This window comes from Rosa rugosa, chromosome 3 (assembly GCF_958449725.1).
Source record: "Rosa rugosa chromosome 3, drRosRugo1.1, whole genome shotgun sequence".
In the NCBI taxonomy this organism is placed as follows: domain Eukaryota; kingdom Viridiplantae; phylum Streptophyta; class Magnoliopsida; order Rosales; family Rosaceae; genus Rosa; species Rosa rugosa.
Window position 1 is genome coordinate 53,661,722 of NC_084822.1, and position 20,863 is coordinate 53,682,584.

Sequence of the window (20,863 nt, forward strand, 5' to 3'; positions counted from 1 at the left end):
CCGGCTTCCATTAAATAACTGCCTTCTTCTTCTTCTTTGAGCAAGATTAATCGCTATCACACTTTTGCAAGTTGTTTGAAATATATTGTTTTGTTAGTACCGCTCTCAGACAGATTTTTTTTCCTTTTATTTAAAAAAAAAAATCTGATACAGGTTTTTTGTTTTGTTTTTTTTTTTATCGGGTTGAGTTGGTAGCACACTCATTCGGATCGAGGTTCATGATTCTAATCTCTTGCTGCAGATGCACCAACCTACCGGTTTTTCTATCATGCCTAATTGAGCAATAACTGAAAAGTTAGGTTATGTTTCAAATATTACGTGTAACGTAAAATTAGTTCTCTATTTCCATGCATATTTGTTTGTTGACAATAGGGAACCAATTGATGCATGTTTTCTTTAATTAACAAAAAGTGTTCCACTTGAGAAAAAAGAAAATCATTGGTCTAATGCTATGCTATACGCCTATACGTGTTTAGTTGGAATTTGTAGGTGGGGGGGCCAAATGAGCAATAATAAACAAAACAATTATATGAGTGTGATATAAGATGAGAAAGCGCGTATCGCTTTGACAGGAGAGAGAGAGAGAGCATAAACGCGGCTAAAGAAAAGGACGTTGCCTTTTTGCTCTTAGCTGCAACTGCAAAGTAGCTCCGTCTCTTTTCACACTTGCGCGCCTTATTTCCAAATGTCGGTTTCATTTCAGCTAATCAAGGTGGAAAAAGACTATATTATACCTCCGAATCTCCGATAGAGAATTATAGCCTCCAGGAATCTTTAATTTGTTACTCTTATATAGGTAAAGGCCAATCGGTCCAGAGCTGGTCATCAGCTTAAAGTAAATTATACCATAAAATAAAAGATTTGAATACTTGGATCAAAATGTGCAAGCAAGGCACCTATGGAGTTAGCCCGAGAGAGGGGGAGGTTAGAAGTTGGGTTAGGACGGATTGGTTTAACAATGACTAAGCCCACTGATAAGTTATAGGACTTGTAGGTCCAATGAGAAACCCATAAACCAGCAAGCATTCTCTGTTTAGGAAGTTAATCCGAGCTTGTATCAAATTGCTAGGTAACCTTTCTTCTTCCTAAGCATTGCGGGAATTATATGACTAAACTGAACCTGAGTCATTTTGTAGTCCAGAAATCTTGGCATCTCAAAAACATCTACCAAGTAATCACCGGGATGCTATTGCTATTTCTCTCAAAGACAATTTAGGCAAAGCTGGCTCATGTTCCGGTCAAGCCTAATCCCCTTGTTGATGAGAGAAAGCAGCAATAGCAACATTTTGATATTTGGGATATCCACAAAACCTTGAACCCCTCAAAAGGGAAAACCAAGTTTCTAAACTAATCAAATGATCTAGTTCTAACTCATCCAAGTAGAAATAATCTAAATTTCTATCGAGTACCTTTATGCCTGTTAAGTAATAACCTGCATAATACTGGTTTGTCTCAATTAGCAGCATGCTGGACTTCTTCAATGTGTGCATGGAGCTCTTCGTATGCTTCCAAGGAGTTTGCAGTGAACTTCTCCATTGCCGTTAGTGTCTGCTTCAGATCCCATTCTATATTCCTAGAAGTTTTATTATCCTCACTCGGCACTTGCAGTTTCTCTCCAGGTAAAACAACTCTACCCTCTTCTCCTCCCAGTAGACCAATTTTGTTTCCTCTTCCAGCTTGCATGACCTTTTGCATCTTTTGCTGCTGCTCCTCCAAAAGTTTTACTTTCCTTGCAAGATCTTTGTCTTCAATAACCCTTTGCTGCAGTGCTACATTCTGCTGTTCCAGAAGAAGATCTATACTAGTTTGGAATCCCTGGATGGCTTCAATTACTTCCTTCTCTGAGAGTCGATCCATAGCTCGGGACCACTGGTTACATATCACAAAAACAGGTGGCGCTCCCATTCTACCAGGAGAAAAGGGTACTGCACCGTCTTGTGTTTCTTCAGGTTCATATAGAAGGCATCTCAGAAGCCAACCATTTAATGCTTTTACACAGCCTTTTTGCGTGATGATCCAATTGGAGAAGCATAAATTCCAGTTTTGAAGCTCTATCTTGAGTTGAATTATAGTCTCAAGATGGTCATCATTAGAGTACTTAATTTTGGATGCAATGACATCTAAGCCTTTGGCTTCCGCAATTGCTTGGTTCTGGAGCTTGTGGCATTCTAGCATAGCCTTCCACATGCCTAGTAACCTGAATGACCAAGTAGATATAGTCAAGCCATGAATATCGGAAGGAGTCTGCAAATGACATAAGAAACACCCAGAACCTAAACCTGGACCTAGATGCTGAATGGAAGCCCATGTCAAACCACTTGGGAAGTTTCACATTAGTCATAGTTTGGGTAGACATGCATAATCAAACATAACATTCTTTAGAATAATGTGAATACAAATACTGCAGTACTGCACCTAAGTTCAAAGTTCAAACCATAACAATAACCATCATGGACATTAATCAGGTCTAAAACAGATTTTCAAATTCCAAACAAGAAGGTTAACACATTAATTCTTGCTATCCAAAGGAACCTGATAGGTTCAGTTTTCAGTTTTTCATTGCATAGCCATCTTAGTCCTAGCTAATAACTCAAGTGAGTACTCTATAAATGGGTAGCCAGGCAAATGTACGCAATATATTAGTCAAGAAAAAGCTTTTTTCAACTCACAAATAAACAGAAACAACATCACATACCTGTGAATCAGCTCAACAATCTGCGGCCACAACTCTTCGTCCCTCAACTTATTGATGGTAATCGAGATTCTATCAACAATCTGAATTGCAATTTTCATTTTTGTTAACAGATTGCTAAGTGAATTGTGAATAGAGTCGACTTTGGGGGAGTCACCACCCTTCTTGTCCAACTGTTTCAGCATCCTAGTCTTCTTCTCATGCGTCAAACGCAGTAATTCCTCAGCCTGCATTACAAAATATATAAACACTACAGAAACACATCTGCTAACATAACAACAATGCAGATGAACATATTAATTAGTAACGAGCAAGCTCTGAAGCTAAGCAAATGTACATACCTTGACTTCATCATAGAGTTTCTTTTCCCACAAGGAGAGAGTCTTCAGAGTGTATGCTAGGCTCTGCGAACTCATCGCCGAATCAACCTGATCAAACCCACACTCTGCTTATCCAACATCCAACAAGATCAAATTAATCATTATGGAATATTTCAAACCAAATCATAATTAACCATATGATTTCACACATGAAAAGAAAAACAATAATTTTACTCAATCGAAATTCTTTAAGCACTGAAATTGAGCAATTTAGGGAAATGTACATACCTGGATGAACCGAACTAATCCTGTGATGGTGACTATGAGACAGCAGCTTCAGAACTTCATCGCCAGACTCGGAAGCTTTCTCGAACTGAACCTGAAGCTCCGTCATGTCCTCAACGACCCCGTTTTTGGCTTCCATGCTCGGAGGAGTACTCGACTTCTCCGACTGACTCTTCTTCTCCGTCGGCTCACTCTTCTGTTCTTCCTCTTCGACATTTTTTACTCCAACGCCCTCGATCTTATTTCTAATATTTTCACCGTGATCAGTAACAGCCTCCGAATTGAAAGCACAAACCGATTCGTATCTCTCGTACACGTCATCGAAGAGGTTCAGGAAATCCCAAGTCGAGCTGATCGGAGACGGCGGCGGCGGCGGGGTTTTGGCAAAATGGGAGGTCAAAACGACGCCGCTGCCGCTCGACCTCAAATCGCCGTATCGGTGAACAACACGTGGCTCATCCGGGTGTTTATCGGAGCCGTCTTCGGATTCGGAGTCGGAAGAGAATTGGAGGTGACCCGAACCCGAACCCGACTTGGAATTGGAAGCCGAGGTGGTCCGAGAATTACACTTCTCTTCTTCAAGTAGTCCGATATCGAAGAAACGAGTGAGGGAGGGGCCGAGTGCTCTCAGGCACTCCGAGTACGCCACGTGTGCGTCGGCGAGGGCTTGGGTTTGCCGGAGAGCTTGGTCCAGACACTTGTTCCGGTCCCGGCAGAGAGCCACGGCAGGCAGGTCGTCGAGCTTTGAGGGGGCGCAGCCCATGGCACTGTAGTTAGTGTTTGTGATTTCTCGGATTTGGATTTGGAGGATTGAGATTGCAGAAATGGAGGATTTAAATAGGGAGATTAAGCTTAATAGGGATGGACGGATGGTTATTAATAATCTTCCATGATTTTGAGGGAAAAGCTGGCGGGATGGTAAAAGAGAATAGGTTCATATATAACGTCTCTATTTTAAATTAGAGTTTTTGCCAATATGGCCCTGATTTTATTCTTTATTGCACCCTTCTTACTTTTTCTTGTTTATGTTTTCAAACTACGTCACAAGTGATGAACAGATAAATTGCCTCTATGGCCCTGATTTTATTCTTTATTACGCTCTTGCATCATTATCAAAATGATCATAACGTCTTACTACATCACAAATGATGAAATATTTGAACTTTGAAGCATGTCTGACCATGATTTGTGCGTGAGAAATGTTGGAGTTTGGTAGATAAAATCATTGTTGATTGTTCTGAGCACGTGACGTGAAGGTAGGTCTGAAAATTAGAAAGGCATTTCTCTGCTGGCCATGAAAATTCTCTTAAGATAAAAGGATCATTGCTACTTTGACCTCGTACTCATCATCATGGGGAGGTACATATCACCATTACCATAGAATTTGATGAATAATGAAGCGTTTGACAAACTAAAAGGGGTATGATTTTGTTTTTGAAAACAAAATCAAGCATTATACTAGTAATAATTAATAATCCATAACTAAGATGTCAAAAGTACAATAATTAGAGTGTCCTATACATGGTAGGTTTTTGAAGATAGTAACCGTTGTAAGTTTCATTTACTCATGTTGAAGTGAATTCCCAAGGGAATTATTTTTGAAATCAGATAGAAAAGAAGAGTGATGTGATGTACTTGAAAGTAGAAAGGGATGTGATGATTCTTAGATCTGAGGAAATCTTGTGGAAAAGGAGGAGTCGCTGGTTGCCGGTGGAATTCCAACTCAGTAAAATTTGGCAGCATTTGCTTTTGTGTGATATTACTTGATCATGAAAGGGTTGAAAGTGTTTTGTGTTGTGTGTCTTTTTTTCTGTTTGCTTTTGATGTAGTGGGAGATGAATAGATAAAGAAGAAGAGGCTGAGAACCAGAAGACATGGACCTGTGTCGAGTCGTCCTATATCTTAGGAAAGACAAACTTTTTGTTCCTCCATGTGCTAGCTAGAAGATATAACACATTATGGTAATATATAGTTCATATGGGTACTAACTAAGAAAACAAATGACTTTGTCATCTATATATGAGATGTTATTTAAAAAATCATGTCAATGAGTAGTGTAAGTTGAATCAAATACGTGAACGAACTATTAGGTTAATTTTATACGAACAATATATATTAAGTGTCATACAAAATGTTTGAGATCTCAAATATTGTTATGAAATTTGAATTTCAAATTATGTAACATCTCTCCCATCCTCATTTCTAACATAGAAAATTTCAGCATGATGTCATTTACCACGTCATATGCTCAAATTTGATCCAAAAGTTTAAAATCTGCAACCCTACTCTCTTAGAGCAAGTTCACCCGTTGGGTCACCCACTATTCACTATTTTTTAATGTTTATTTCCACCATCTGGATCACCGACACAGTTTCCAAATTGACCTGGACCACCGGGTCAGTTTGCAGGTCACGAAAGTGACCCAGAAAGTGATTTCGGTGACATGTCAGTTTGGAAATTGTGTTCGTGACTCAGAGAGTGAAAATAACACTAAAAAGTAGTGAATAATGGGTGACCCGGTAACTCAACAGGTGAATTTGCTCTTAAAACCAAATTTTATACTTGTGGAATGCATGTACGGAGGCCTTGATAATCCAAAGCCCATACTAAACAACTTTGTTACAAGCCGAAGCAGGCTCTAAGGGGAAGCCCAAAAGACAAAATCTCATGAACTACTTTAAGGATGCGGCTATGTAGTTGGGCTAACTTAATTTCCGACATAACCCAATTCTCAACGCCTTCCATCACCAATTGAGTCAATCGAAAGCAATAAATAATGGATTTCGACACATAATTCAATCATTATGCAACCTACTTATATTGCTTTTGAACTTTTAGACCTAGCTCATAATAGAAAGGTGAATGATATATAGGACCACCATCTCTATTATTCAGGCCACTTATAATTAGTTGGGAAGAACAAAAACATGGTAGCCCATCTTATGCTAAAAGATCGATGATGATCAGCTGTCGATGACGGTGCAATGGAGAATCCATGCTTCATAATGTACATTATATAGAACAACAACAAACAACTCCAAGTTGATCCAGGAGAGAAGGGGGCGGACAATTAGAGCAGCAGAGGTCAATGATAGGATGAATTATATTGTATTCTATATACATATATATGCAGCTACAAACTAATCATGTGGGCATTTTCTTTTTATTCTAAGGTATACAAAACGTATACCACCATACACTAACCGTATGGAACATTTTTCAAGTAGTTTTTTCCAGAGTCTTTCTTCTGTTGGAATTCAAACATTCCAATAATACAGTTTTTATGGAGAATAAGGATTCCGGTACTAATCAATTACAGACCAAAAATTTCATTCACCAAATTGAACAACGTACAAACACTTGAACATAAGAGCAATAATTGGCCATCGAGGCCAAGGAGGAAGGAGAGAAATAGGCGGGAACCATGTATTGAAAGAAGTCGCAGTCCAAATTTTATCCAAGCTACGAGAACAATTAAGTCGGACCATGAGGTTCATTCTCCAAACGGCCAAAACCAGATTTGATATTGGCTTTACCTGTACAGATGCTCTATTTTCCATCGTCCCATATTTAATTTGTATGCACTAATTAACAGCCAGGCCATGTGCTTAAGCACGACCACTAGCTAGCATTGGCACTACCAAATTAAAACCCAGTGAATCTGTTCAAGATGACAAGGAAATTAAAGAAAACATTAACTTCTTATCCTTTTTGTAACCATATTATGCACAAAATTAAAATGCGTGAAGCTATTACTAGGATGGATCAACAAGAATTCTTTGTATACTAAAACACATGCAACTGTAATTCATAATGTTTGAAGAAAGTCAATTTACAAATGAAGGAAACCAAACTAGCTAGATGGTATCTCTATCTATTGAACTTTGATTACGTTTTAGCTAGTAAGAGTGTTGAGCAGCGCAACCCTTGCGTTAATCAAACCCCTAAAAACTCTTTCAGTGCAAGTTTCAATTCCTTCAATGGAGGTCTCCAATTCTCGCATTTTCTTCAAAGTCATCTTGACCTCTTCATCTCCTTTCTTCCTCAAATCCAACAAGCTCTTAATCCCAACTTGTTCAAACTCATGAATCCCTTGATCCTGATTATCAACCTTGCCTTTCTTCACCATCCCCATATTCATCCACGTGATTGATTTTCGCGGCCCAAATGACAATGCAATTCCGTTAAAGAGTGAAACAGACACCGTCACCGTCACCTGAACGACGTCGCTCACAACGGCGGCGAGCTCAACATCTCCGACGTTAACACTGTTAGGAGAGACAGACTCAGATGACCTAGTACAGAAGCGAACTTCGTTCACGATCTTAGACATTTCTATGGCCATTCTCTTTCGGGCTTTCACGTACAAGGCAATCTTAGACTCGTCTCTCTTCCTCATAGCCACTTGAGCCGCCGAGTGCTCCTCCTTGAGAGCCAAAACGGAGCTCCGGAAGATGCCGTACACGTCGACGAAGCGGAGGAACTGTTCTAGAAGGTTCTCGATGGATGAGTAGTGTGGCTGGCGGCGGAGGGCTTCTTGGGTCTGTGGAAGCTGAAGAGTGTCGTCAAGGCAGTGGTGCAACTCCGTCAGGCGGGTCAGGCCGTCGACGAGCCAAGCGGAGGAGGAATCACACTTGGAGGACCATGATTGGAGCTCGGAGATGTGGTCCTTGAGCTGAGAGATCAATGGGTGAGATCTGCATGGAAGACTTACAGATCTGGTGTGACGAGCCAAGCTAGGTTTGGACGGACGGTTGGTATTTGGTTTGTTTGGGAAGGAAAGAGAGCGGCGGAAAACGCCTACCATTTCGAGATTTGACTGGAGTTTCTTGAAGAGTTGGATCGGAGTTGGAAGCAAAGACCGTTATAATAATATATGTTAATGGAAGACTGTATTTATAGTAAGGATGGAGGAGAAGTGAAGAGGCAGCTAGGCATGGGTTTGGCAAGTTGATAAGAACAGGCTGTAAGCTGGATTAGGTAGCTACTTAATCAGCTAATCATGTGGGTTTAGGGTATAAACCAAGGCGCGTACAGGTTTTGCTTTTCCCTGTGGAGATATGGAGCATGCATGTGGTTTGTACACGCTAGCTGTCTCCATCGATCTCTATATTCTAAAGTAGGGGTGGGATCGGTTTGGCTCGGCTCGGGAATGAGCCTATACCGAGACCGATACCGACTTTATAGTCGGCTCGGATAGGTTCAGGATGTCGGAATTTTAGCAGGGATACCGATTGGTCCCGAAACCGATTGATTCGGTACAATTTCGGTACCAATCGGTTTCAATAGTTCGCAGATGGAGATGAAGAGCAGGCTGAAGGGGCTTTCGAGCGGCAAAGCGACGCCGATGTCAGTGAGTGGGAGGACTGAGTCTATGGTGTTGATGGAGGATGACGAGCCTTAGGAATGGGAAGCGCAAGTGGAGCCTGGTGTGCTTATCACTTTTGATTCAGGTAGCTGTTTTTTGCTTTGTTTCTGGAGTTGGATCTGACTCCCTGCCTCGACTTCAGCCTCGCCCTCTCCGTCACCGGCAACTTATTCCACCCGGGCTTCCACGCGCACGACACCACCACCCCGCCGTTTCCGTCAACCCGTACCCATGACTCATCACGAATCCCAGCAACTCAATCCGAGACAGAACCGCCACAGGAACCGCCGTCATGATCTGGTTTCGGCTCGGTTCGGTCAATACGGTATGCTTTTCACCCATACCGGTGCCGACCCGTTTGCAGAGGTTTCGGTACGGTTCGGATCGGGATTCCGGCGAAACGACTCATCATACCGACCCGATCGGTTTCGGCTCGGATCGGTTTCGGAATCTCGGTTTGGAATTCCCAGCCCTATTATAAAGATCCCATTTTTGTTGTTGAATCCTTTATTAGGGATGTTTGGAATTGTTCAGATTATGAACATCTATAGTCAAAATACCTTTTTTTTTTTTGGGTAATGTATAGTCAAAATTCGTTAATCTCAAAGATAAATGAGTAGGTTGACTCACATAGTGAATGTATAGATTATAATGACAATCTATATCAATCATCTACTTATTTTAAGGGTGCAGAAAATATCTTAATTCAGTACTTAGCTAGTAACCACTGCAAGTGGCCTAATAGTTGAGTGTCCTGGTTGGAAATCCCTATCTGCGTTCGATTCACGAAGCTGCTAAAGTAGCTGTGCATTGTGCAATGCACAGTTGGAGCATTAATTTTACATACGTGACCAAAAGATTAGTCCTTGAGTTTAAGAAATTTTTTTAGTTTGTGACCAATATATTTATTATTTATCACAGAATAAGATTCATAACCCGTCGTTAATGAATCTAGGATAAACCCAACAAACCTTCCAACTCTTAATTTTAGTGGAATTACAGGACGTCTACTTAATTATGTCCCATAATCGGTCGAGAGAGAATATTAGCTAGCTATTAACAAACTCTAGAACATGGACACGTGGTTTTTCTGCCACAGTATTGCTCTAAACAAGATTGCATATGCAGTTTTGAACTGTAAACGCGTGCTCTAAACAATGTTGGTGATGATGGTTTTGTATATTTTGCGATGCGTGTGGTGTATCTCTTGGAACTTGAATTTTTTTTTTTTTTTTGATAGGACTTGGAACTTGAAACTCTGATTTGCAATTTGTATAGCTCTAGCTACGAAATTGATCGAGGAGGATTACATTGACCAGGTTGCAAAAATACTCTTGACTTTTTGATCACCAATAACCACTCTTAATTAGCCCTAATACGGTAAGCTGACTAAGTAAACTCCGGATCCCCTAGTTTGTAGAACTCAGGATTCAAAAACCAGACAATAACAGATAGGCTCTGATGAAGTTGTCCTCGTTTTACTCTCAAGAGTTAAGACCGAGCTCGATCAAGTTGTGTGCTTTCGTAATATATATACAAGAATTGAAAATGAAGTTAGAGATTCCGTGTCCCATGCATGAATAATGAGTGAAATTGGTGTAATGAAAGTTTTGAGGGTTTCATGTTTGTATTATGAAGAGCATGAATCATATGATAATAAAGACAGACCTTACATTATACACAGTGGTGATGAGTCATCCCACGAGGATATTATAGTTAGTTAGCTAGGAAGGTATCTAAAGAGGCGTATTGTTTTTTAACGCCTCTAGTTCCTCCTTTGGCCTGGGGTAAAATTATTTGGACAAAGTATATTCCTCCTCGTATTTCTTTTTAGGTTTGGAAAGTACTAAGAGGGCGTGTCAAGAGTTCTTGCAGAAAAGAGGAGTATCGCTAGCTTCATTATGTGTGCTCTGTCGCTGCCATGGGGAATCAGTGGAACATATTTTTCTTCATTGCAACTTTGCAGCTGCTATATGGTCCATTATGTTGGGGAAGTTTGAGCTTCATGGTGTTCCAATCTCTATTCTTGCTCTTTTGAATATGGGGTTGTCAGCGGGACGCAGTCCTCAATTTCGGGATCTTTGGATTGCTTGTTTTTCATCGACTCTTTGGTTCATTTGGCATTGTAGAAACCGGGCTCGATATGAGGGTATTGAAGTTAGTGTGTCACAAGCTTGCCGGTTAATTTGTAGTAATGTTGCCGCCTTAAGTCGGTTGTCTTCGGATAGCATGTTCAATAATGTGCAGGAGCTTTGTGTCATTAAAAGAATGTGTGCTATATGCAAACCTCGTCGGGCGCCTCGAATTATTGAAGTAAACTGGTTAACCCCCCCTTTCGGTTGGATCAAAGTTAATACTGATGGTGCATGGAAAGTGGACCCAACCAGGCTGGCTATGGTGGTGTTTATAGAGACTATAAAGGCTTGGTTATAGGTGCTTTCTCTTCTACTCTTGATATCCCTAGTTCTGTGGCTGTAGAGGTCATGACGGTCATTCAGGCTATTGAACTAGCTTGGGTTAGAGATTGGAAGTATGTATGGTTAGAGGTGGATTCTTCCCTTATACTTATTTTTCTCAGTTTTCCTCATCTGGTGCCTTGGAGGCTTCGTGTGCAGTGGAGCAATTGCTTGCATTGTATATCTCAAATGCATTTCAAATCTAGCCATATCTTTCGTGAAGGCAATCAAGTTGCTGATGCCCTTGCCAACTATGGTGCTTCATCAGATGGCTTTACTTGGTGGGATTCACCTCCAGATTTTATGATGAGTCATTGTAATAGGGACCATTTAGGTCTTCCTAATTTTCGATTTCATTAATTTGTATTCTTTTGATAGGAGGTTAGCGGCGCTTTTTATGCCTGTCCTACCTCATTTCTCTTTGTAACCTTCTTTTCTTTAATAAATTTCATTCGCTAAAAAAATAATAATAATAATTTATAAACTTAAGAATGTGTCACGCTTTCTAATATCATTTCTTCTTTTTCATGGCATATTTAGTCAGCTTGAAACGTATCTAATTATCCATAATTTGTATATTGATAATTTAACAACAAATCAGAGTGAAAGATACTTGATCTTACTTGTGAAAATTCCAACATAACCAAAAAAATATCATATTTTCCAACCTTGATTAGTAACAAGGTCACACACCTCCAGTAACATACCATACCAACTACACTAAAACTTGATTCATATCTGTTGCTCGCAATATCAACATACTTAATTTTATCTTTTCTTGTTTTGATTATATAACAACAACAAATTAAAATAAGAGTCAAACTCAGGACCTAAATGCTGCTTCTTCAGATTTATCTAGTTCGGGCAATGTTTTTGTCATGCCCCGAATTTTGAATAAAGAAAATTCAAATCTGAAACGCAAGAACAAACACAAGAAAACACACATAGAAAATTTTTCATTAAAACTAAGCAATAAACAAACTGAACTCACAATGTTAACACCGACTCGTTCTCTAGAGACAAATATCACATCACCAAGTGTTTACAAATTAAACCGAATATCAATTCAACCTGTAACCACTCTCACCAACTCACTACACAGCGGAATACTACAAGTATGAGCGCCCTTCTACATCCACGTGACGGAAAGTCCACCTCAGATTCGATAACGATAAATCAATATTCTAACCTGCACAAAAACCCTTACACCATAGAATAGTGCACCGGGATTGAATAAAACAAACCCGGTAAGCTTTTCAGCCCGTATAAGTAAACTCAATTAAAATGACTCACGTCACTCATGCTTATAATTTCTCAGCTCGTGAGATAATTAAAGCAACAATATTTAATTCCACAAAACACAACCAAACATCAAGTTCATATCATATCATATCATATCATCACAACGACAAATCACACTCACTCCCCTTCAACATAAAGCATTTGTCAAAACGATGACCTCACAACTCATTTCCCAATCACTACAGATCACAACCCACAATTGTACCCACAATAAGAATTAAGCAAAATCAGTAATCCCTGCATAGAAACTTAGTTCAGGAGATCACATGAAAACAAACAAAAGAAATCATATAAATCCCTGCATAGAGTTTAGTTCAGGAATTTACATTAAAACAAACAATACAAAAAGCGGTAATCCCTGCATATAACTTAGTTCAGGAGATTACATTAAAACAACAATAGAATTCATAGAAATCTAAATCTCACGTAAACACAAACGAAAAACCCCAAAAACCTTCCCTGAACTACGACAAACTCGAGCTCAACTGAATCGTAACCTGTCACCTCTGCCGAGGTTCAACCTTACGACCAAACTTCAGACCCTTCGGTCCTCAGAATAGAAATCCAGGTTACCACTGTAACCTTCAAACTTCACACCCTTCGGTCCTCAGAATAGAAATTTCTCTGAACTACGACAGACTCGAGCTCAACTAAATCGTAACCTGTCACCTCTGCCGAGGTTCAACCTTACGACCATCACCCAGTACTGCCACACAAGCTCTACAAGTACTGCCATAAAAGCTGCTACAAAAGCACTACTGGCACTGCCACAAAGGCTGCCACACAAGCACTTCACTACGCAAACAACGTTACAGTGAAACCATTCCAACTCACAAAGGATTTGTTTCACCAATCAAAACTACACCAAGGTCTCAACCACCACAAAAAAAAATAAGGCATGCTCAATCACTCATCAATTCCTACCATCTCATAACCAAAATCACAGTAAGGTTTAGCCTCATCTAACCTACACATAAGTCATCACAAAGCATTCCACAAACATAATCAGCATTGCCAAAATCTCTACTACAACAAAAATCAGAGAAGCAGCATTCTACAATCATTCTCAATACCAAACCAAGAACTCAAACCACACACAAGGTCAGCATAGATACCTCAGTGTCACCTTAAACACATAATAGTATGCTAAAAAATGTCCACTAAGACATCACGCAATTAAACAAGATGACTATCCCCTGATAAGCACCTTCCACCCAATTCCTCTGCCAATCCAACTTAGGAAGGCACAACTACACTCGATCAAACACTTGTACCGACTTTAGATACAAGCATAGGTCAAACGCCATGACCCTAACAACCAAACAACTACTCCGCACAAAAGGATACAATTTTCCATGAAAACCATCCTCAACCACGCCACCAGAGTTTAATCCAGAGGTTCCCATTCCTCAAAAGACTACAACTCAAAAAAGCTACACCAAGCTCCTACACTTCACTTACAGAGCCGACCTATGCTCTGATGACTTAACGTTCTAGACGACACCTAACACTCCCCATACCCAATGACTATGTCAATACCGAAGAGTATATGATGGGGATCCGCTGCAGACGGGCCATCACTCGAGTAGTACTGACTGTCACCAAATATGTACCTTATGCTCCGATACCAAATTGTCACGCCCCGAATTTTGAATAAAGAAAATTCAAATCCAAAACTCTATGTAGGGATTTATATGATTTCTTTTGTTTTTTTTTCATGTGATCTCCTGAACTAAGTTTCTATGCAGGGATTACTGATTTTGCTTAATTGTTATTGTGGGTACAGTTGTGGGTTGTGATCTGTAGTGATTGGGAAATGAGTTGTGAGGTCATCGTTTTGACAAATGCTTTATGTTGAAGGGAAGTGAGTGTGATTTGTCGTTGTGATGATATGATATGATATGATATGAACTTGATGTTTGATTGTGTTTTGTGGAATTAAATATTGTTGCTTTAATTATCTCACGAGCTGAGAAATTATAAGCATGAGTGACGTGAGTCATTTTAATTGAGTTTGCTCATACGGGCTGAAAAGCTTACCGGGTTTGTTTTATTCAATCCCGGTGCACTATTCTATGGTGTAGGGGTTTTTGTGCAGGTTAGAATATTGATTTATCATTATCGAAGCTGAGGTGGACTTTCCGTCACGTGGGTGTAGAAGGGCGCTCATACTTGTAGTATTCCGCTGTGTAGTGAGTTGATGAGAGTGGTTACAGGTTGAATTGATATTCGGTTTAATTTGTAAACACTTGGTGATGTGATATTTGACTCTAGAGAACGAGTCGGTGTTGACATTGTGAGTTCAGTTTGTTTGTTGCTTAGTTTTAATGAAAAATTTTCTATGTGTGTTTTCTTGTGTTTGTTCTCGCGTTTCGGATTTGAATTTTCTTTATTCAAAATTCGGGGCGTGACAGTTTTGAATGATATTTAGGTTGGAATGACTACTGGTCCAAGAATGACATTTACATATATTTCTAGGTCTTCAAATGTTGTTGCTCATAAATTGGCTAGCTTATCTTTTGAGAATGATCAACGTAAATTTGTAGTGGTTTAGTTTTTTCATTAAAAAAAAAAAAAAAAAAAATCCAACTCTTTTTTTTTTCGATGACAAAAAAAAAAAATCAAACTCAAGACCTCCGAATGATCAAATTATCTTGAAAAAGTATAATTAATAGGGTTGTTTTATTCATACCTCCAAATTTTCTATTTGGACCTCTCGATATTTTTGCACAACAAACTTCCAACTTTGCCCATATTTTTTTTCTTCCCCTTCTCCAACTTATACCTGCAAACCTATGTGGATGTGCTACGGTTCTCTGACCCCCCCCCCCCCCCTCTCTCTCTCTCTCACACACACACACACCAAGATTAGCGTCATTGGTGTGAAGCAAGATGATTATGGCTGTAGGATTTTGATAAAAATCTCTCATCAATTTCACATGCACTCAATTATAACTAATTTTAAGAAACCCAGAGTATCAATCCTTGATTGTGATTAGTAATCTCAATCAAAAGACAGAAGGAAAATCAAAATGATAATTGCAGAAGACCCAAACGGTTTGTACCTATGAGGAGAGAAAGAAAGCTAATCCAAACGGTTTTGAAAGGGCTAACCCAGATGAGATTTAATTAACCAGGCAATACTTCATTAGCAGCACGATTTCTACATACGAGGAGAGAAAGAAAGCTATGAGTGACCGAAAAGTAAAGACTCAATCAGTGTTGAATTGATTTTTTTTTTTTTCCTTCAGTTTATATAGAGGTAAAATAGAGATTAATTTTTTTCAAAAATCAAGAGAGGTCTAAATAGCAAATTTGGAGATATGAATAGAACCACCCTAATTAATATTATTCAATATCTTATTGCAAAATTTGCCATAATTGGGCCATTTTAAATAGGTGTTCTCATTGTAGCCCAGTAGCCCAGTAGCCCAAAAGCCTTGTTAAATAAAGTAAGCACCGCAAAGGGATAGACATTAGTTTTGTTCCTAATTTATGCATATGCATGGATCATAAATGACAAGGCAGATCATTCTCTCGCCACGTGTTTGGCGGTGGAGTTTATATTGAGGAGTCCCTCGGAGCAATTTTGAAAAGTGGTCTTCGAGCTTATTATTGAGCTTAGAGAAATCTGCACACCGATCAAATTATTCAAGTAAAATAATTAAGTTATGGAAGAGGAGCGCGAGAAGCAAGTAAGAGAGGAGGTGCAGCGGAAAGAGAAGGAGAAACATGGCGTGATTTCAGATATGAAGCCACTTAACCGTGAGGCATACGGCGGTGGATTGTACGCTAACGAGAAACATTATTCCGGCGAGGCCGCGGCGGAGGAAAAGCCACGCGTGGGGAGGGCGAGCGACACCCAAAGCGCCGATGGACCTATTGAACCTAGCCCGCCACCCAAGCATAAACCACCACCGTCCACGGGCGACCGAGACCTCGATATAACTGGCCAGACCTATATTCAGTAGCTAGGCTGTGGGATATTTATATGTAATATTATGTGATTGTATTACTTAGGGTTTTAGCTGGCTGTTTTTCCTTAATATATATCTCCATTTTCTCACGTCTGTTTCCATTTCATTGATATATATATAATCTTCTGATTCTCTCTTGTATTTCTCATATTTTTTCTTTTAGTAGGAACTAGGAACGATGTTGGTTTTTGGAATAACAGACAACCTGAGCTAATTACTAAGCAATAACGAAATGAAAAAATATATATATATATATATATATATATATATATATAAATATATTTTTTGGTTTGGAAAACATGAAGGAATTATTGTCGACCGTGATAGTTGAGATCCCATAGCCAGGGGTGAAGTAGGTAAATAGATGGATGAGCGAGAGGCGTGAATAAGTGTATGAAACATTAATGTGATGTACCAAAGACATATATAGAGTAATAGAGGAACATTTGAGACTTGGACGTATGTGTTATTTGCTTAAAATTCCTTTTCTTTACAACTCGACCATCAAATCTGAACTACCTTACCAAATCTTTTAGACAAATGCACCCACCATACCAAATTACTTATTCACTTCTTAAACCTATCCTAGGCGAATATTGGTGAAATCAGTGATTTTTCTTTTCTTAAACCTATCATTAGGCGGATTTTAGTGGGGACACCGTGACACTGATGTGGCTAGAACACTTAAAACATTAATCTCCGGCCAAAATTTTTTTGTTAGATTTCTTATCAACTTTCAGCTAATATTTGTACCGGATTATACGATAATTTTAGTACCAGAATAACCATCATATTCATCTGTAATGTACCGTAAAGTCGGTAAACTATTCTTTTTTTCTTTGAAAAAATCACAGCAATAATTCTTTGTATACACTACAACCGAACACTACAACCGAAAAGAAATTCTACATCAGCCAAAAATCTCTCTCTATGCCTTCTCTTTAAAGGAGCCTGTGCTTGTATGCTTTTTTTTGTTTTGGTTAGTTTCTTGTTCTTTAAGGAGCTTGTAGCTTCACTTGGGACCGGAAGTGACTCCTATCCTACAAATCTCATCCACCGGCGGCGTGTCCCAGATTCCGGTCCGGTTTCTCATCTGATTAAAATCAGCAATGCACTTCTCCACCGTCAAACTCCAAACTCGTTTTCGCTCGGCACTCTTTTTCTTCCCAGCTACTCTATCAAATATCTTCTCCCAACCCTTCTCCCAATCCCCATGCGCATCGCAAAGCTGGAGCGTCCCGTTGGCCCAGTCAGTCCAGCTCCACCCTTTGAACAGGCGCTCCATCACGTCCCCTACGCACGGGCCTTGGCACACCGGCTTGCAAGGCCTGCATTTTGCCCCGCTCAATGGGCCTGGGCTCGACAGGGCTGCAACCGGAACTCCAAAACGCGCTGGCGGGAAATCATACTTGCGGTCTGTAACTATGCAAAAGGGGAGTCGTTTTGTGACGGAAGTAACCCCTTGGGTGGTGAGCTGAGCCTTGAACGCCGTCTCCGAGTTGAGCTGGTGCAACCCAGCAGCGTCGAGCTGGGGTATGAGCGAGAGGCGAGAGAGGGCCACTGTGGAGGTGTTGAGGTCCCCGATTCCAAGTCGGTCGTTGAGTCCGCCATAGTTGGAACCGGGTGGGACTAGGTACTTGCCCGGTACAAAGAATTTCGAGTCGAGTGGGGCGTTCCAGTACCCGTCGACTCGGGTTCGGACTATCCAGTCGTAGGTGAAGTTGTTCTGCTTTTGGTATTCTTGAATTAGAGTCAGGCAGCCTTCCACCAGATTGAAATATTGCAAAAGACCCTACAGAAGCCATAAGAAAACATCAAACACCAAAACTTCTTTTACCATTCCAGTTTAAAAATCATGGTGAAGAACTGAAGATTTCAGGGTGAAAATAAATTTGGAGTATCAAAAAATGAAAATGTTTGACCATGCTTAGAATTCAAGGTTTGACTATTAATTGCTTAAAATAATTGCGAAAAAAAAAAAAATGGTTAAAAAGACTTAAAATCAGTAGGTGGCTTTTGGCAGTAGTGCCAAATATTATCTGCTGCATTTTATTCAGGGTGCATCAGCATAATAATTCAATCACGTGGTCCACATTCCACGCGCACGTGACTGCAAGATTTTTTCTAATATTATTTTTCTACAAGAAAGAAAATGAGGATGGGCTCATCTCGTTTTTGGTTTAAGAGAAGTAAAGGCGTTAGGCAACGCTCACCAAGTTTTCATAACTTTGGTGAAGCAACATTAACTTGCCACAATATGAACATTAACTTCAAATACTCTGAGCAGTTGTTTGAACAACGAATTACATTTAGGTACTATTACTAATACTATTGATTGAACGTAAATCAACATTTACTTGCATCAACATAAAAGAAAGACTCGGTAATATTGAAAATATTTTTTTTTTTTACTATTTTTAGTTAGAGATTGACCAAAAATATTAATGACTACTGTTGGGGCTGTGCATGATTTGTTCGTTTGAAAAGTTTTGAAATTTACTTCTCAAAAAAAAAAAAAAATTTGAAATTTTCTTTTCAAGAAAAGTAAAACGCCTACCAAAAACGAAAGTTTAAAATCGGAAACACACAGTAACAGCAAGAACGTTATTCTCAATGACTGAAACGGCGAATTAAGACACGTTACTTTGATAGGGAAATCAGAAGACTACCCGGTTCAACTTTGTCTTCTTCAACTAGATATGCCATTTTTTTTCCTTCTAAAGATACCAAAATTATCATAAATAAATGAAATACAATTTTTCAAAAGAAAAGAAAAAGGGCAAAAAGGTAAAAAAAGAAGAAGAAGGAAAATGTGAAAAAGGAACCTGGATGCCATTGGGCGAGTTGTGGGCGGTTAAGACTCGGAGCTGCAACTCGGACTCGGCCATTGGTTTTGGCCGGAAAATTCTGACGGACGCGAGCCTCGGCGCGGTCTTCAGAAGCGAGAACTTGAAGGCGTTCGGGTCCATCGGACTATTCAAGAAAAGATCCGAATTCGGATACTCTCTCAGAATCTTCTCCACTATGGACGGCCCGGTGAGCTCGAACCTCCGGGCCCCACCCACCAAGCACACCGCAATTCTCGACCGATCCAGTTCATCCTTCCAGGACGCGACGACGTCAGTTGAGTTGGCGGTTACCTTGTGCTGGGGCTGCAGGATCGTACGGCCGAGAATGAAGGATCGGATTGGGGATAAGGGATTGGTGGGGGCGGAGGAGAGTGAGAAGAAGACTATGAGAAAGAGGGGAGGGATGACTAGGAGAAGGAGCCGCCAGTCGAGATCGGAGAAGCAGCGGGAGAAATACATGAGAGCTTTTCTGGGATTCTCTAGCATTTTTTGGACAGGATTGTGATGTCTCCCATCTGAGGAGGAGGAGTGATATGAGGAGAAATTTGGGTGACTTTGGGTTTACTTCTCCAGCTTTATTCACTCTCTTTTTTGCCAGATTCAAATTTGAGGAATTATTATTATTGTTTTTTTTCTTCTTCTTTTTTCCTCGATGTAATAAGAGAAGATGACAAGGCGTTTTCGCATGAGGATGTAGTTGGCGTGGGGTGGATAACCTCCCAATGATTTTCGGTTTCCGCTTTAGTGAGGTTAGTGGGCTATGTTGGAGCTATCTTGGTTTGTTTGATTTGGGCTTTTAAAGTCTCATTGAGAAAATACGTAGACCAAAATCATTCGCGCGCAGAAGTTGGTTTTGTACTCTGTCACATTTAACTACTGTTGGATTTAAAGATGGTTGAAATGTTTATTATTCTCTGCATTTAGATTTAAATCCAACAATAGTTATGCAGACCTAGATATAAATTAATTGATTATTAAAACATGACTTTGCGATTATATTAGTATAGTGAGACTATAGCTATGACAAATCTTATTCACTACAGCTTATGCGTAAGAGGACTTCCATGCATTTCGGTTAATGAATAATGTAATCCAATAAGCCACCATGTACGACTCATGTGAAAGAGGAAAGAACTTGACGGGTGTACAATTATGATCGGTTATGACATTTTAGAAGCTTGAGACGAACAATTACATTGTAAGCTCATAAAGAACTAGCATCTACCATTAATATATTATCAAAATAATTTTATTATCATTTGAATAAGTTTGGACAAGTCTATACAAACTCTTCTCTTCATTCTTCATTTTCCCATGGTAGTTATGGATTGTTCTCCGGTGAATCAATATGGTAGTTGAGGGCAGTTAAGAAGGATCAAATAGAAGAAGGTTGAGTAAAGATTCATCGGATTTCTTGGAGTCGAGAGGAGGCCAAAGTCACATTGAGCAAGCGAGTGAGAGAGGAAGAAAACAACTTGTCTTGATTAAGTTTCATTAACATTTAAAGGTGATTCTAGAAAATTTGACCTTTCAAATAGGGTTCTTTATTTTTCACTGCGATCATAGTTTAATAATAGTTGTTATAAAATTCTTTATATATCATTATAAAAACTT

The 20,863-nt window shown here is 39.6% G+C and overlaps 3 protein-coding genes across 3 annotated transcripts; all 3 read right to left on the reverse strand.

The window, feature by feature from the left end:
- Nucleotides 1–105: 105 nt before the first annotated feature.
- LOC133736309 (protein ALTERED PHOSPHATE STARVATION RESPONSE 1-like) lies at nt 106–4,200 on the reverse strand. The gene is made up of 4 exons (XM_062163759.1): nt 3,301–4,200; nt 3,034–3,137; nt 2,696–2,919; nt 106–2,197 (listed from the first exon to the last, which is right to left on the reverse strand). Exons 1-4 carry the CDS (start codon nt 4,058–4,060, stop codon nt 1,453–1,455), a joined length of 1,833 nt encoding a protein of 610 aa, XP_062019743.1. The 5' UTR covers nt 4,061–4,200; the 3' UTR covers nt 106–1,452.
- Nucleotides 4,201–7,072: 2,872 nt separating this feature from the next.
- Nucleotides 7,073–8,174, reverse strand: LOC133739359 (uncharacterized). The gene has a single exon (XM_062167125.1). It carries the CDS (start codon nt 8,102–8,104, stop codon nt 7,193–7,195), a length of 912 nt encoding a protein of 303 aa, XP_062023109.1. The 5' UTR covers nt 8,105–8,174; the 3' UTR covers nt 7,073–7,192.
- Nucleotides 8,175–17,204: 9,030 nt separating this feature from the next.
- On the reverse strand, nt 17,205–20,062 carry LOC133740524 (uncharacterized). Its single transcript, XM_062168482.1, has 2 exons — nt 19,226–20,062; nt 17,205–18,192 (listed from the first exon to the last, which is right to left on the reverse strand). The coding sequence occupies exons 1-2, from the start codon at nt 19,733–19,735 to the stop codon at nt 17,413–17,415; spliced, it is 1,290 nt and encodes a 429-aa protein (XP_062024466.1). The 5' UTR covers nt 19,736–20,062; the 3' UTR covers nt 17,205–17,412.
- Nucleotides 20,063–20,863: the final 801 nt, after the last annotated feature.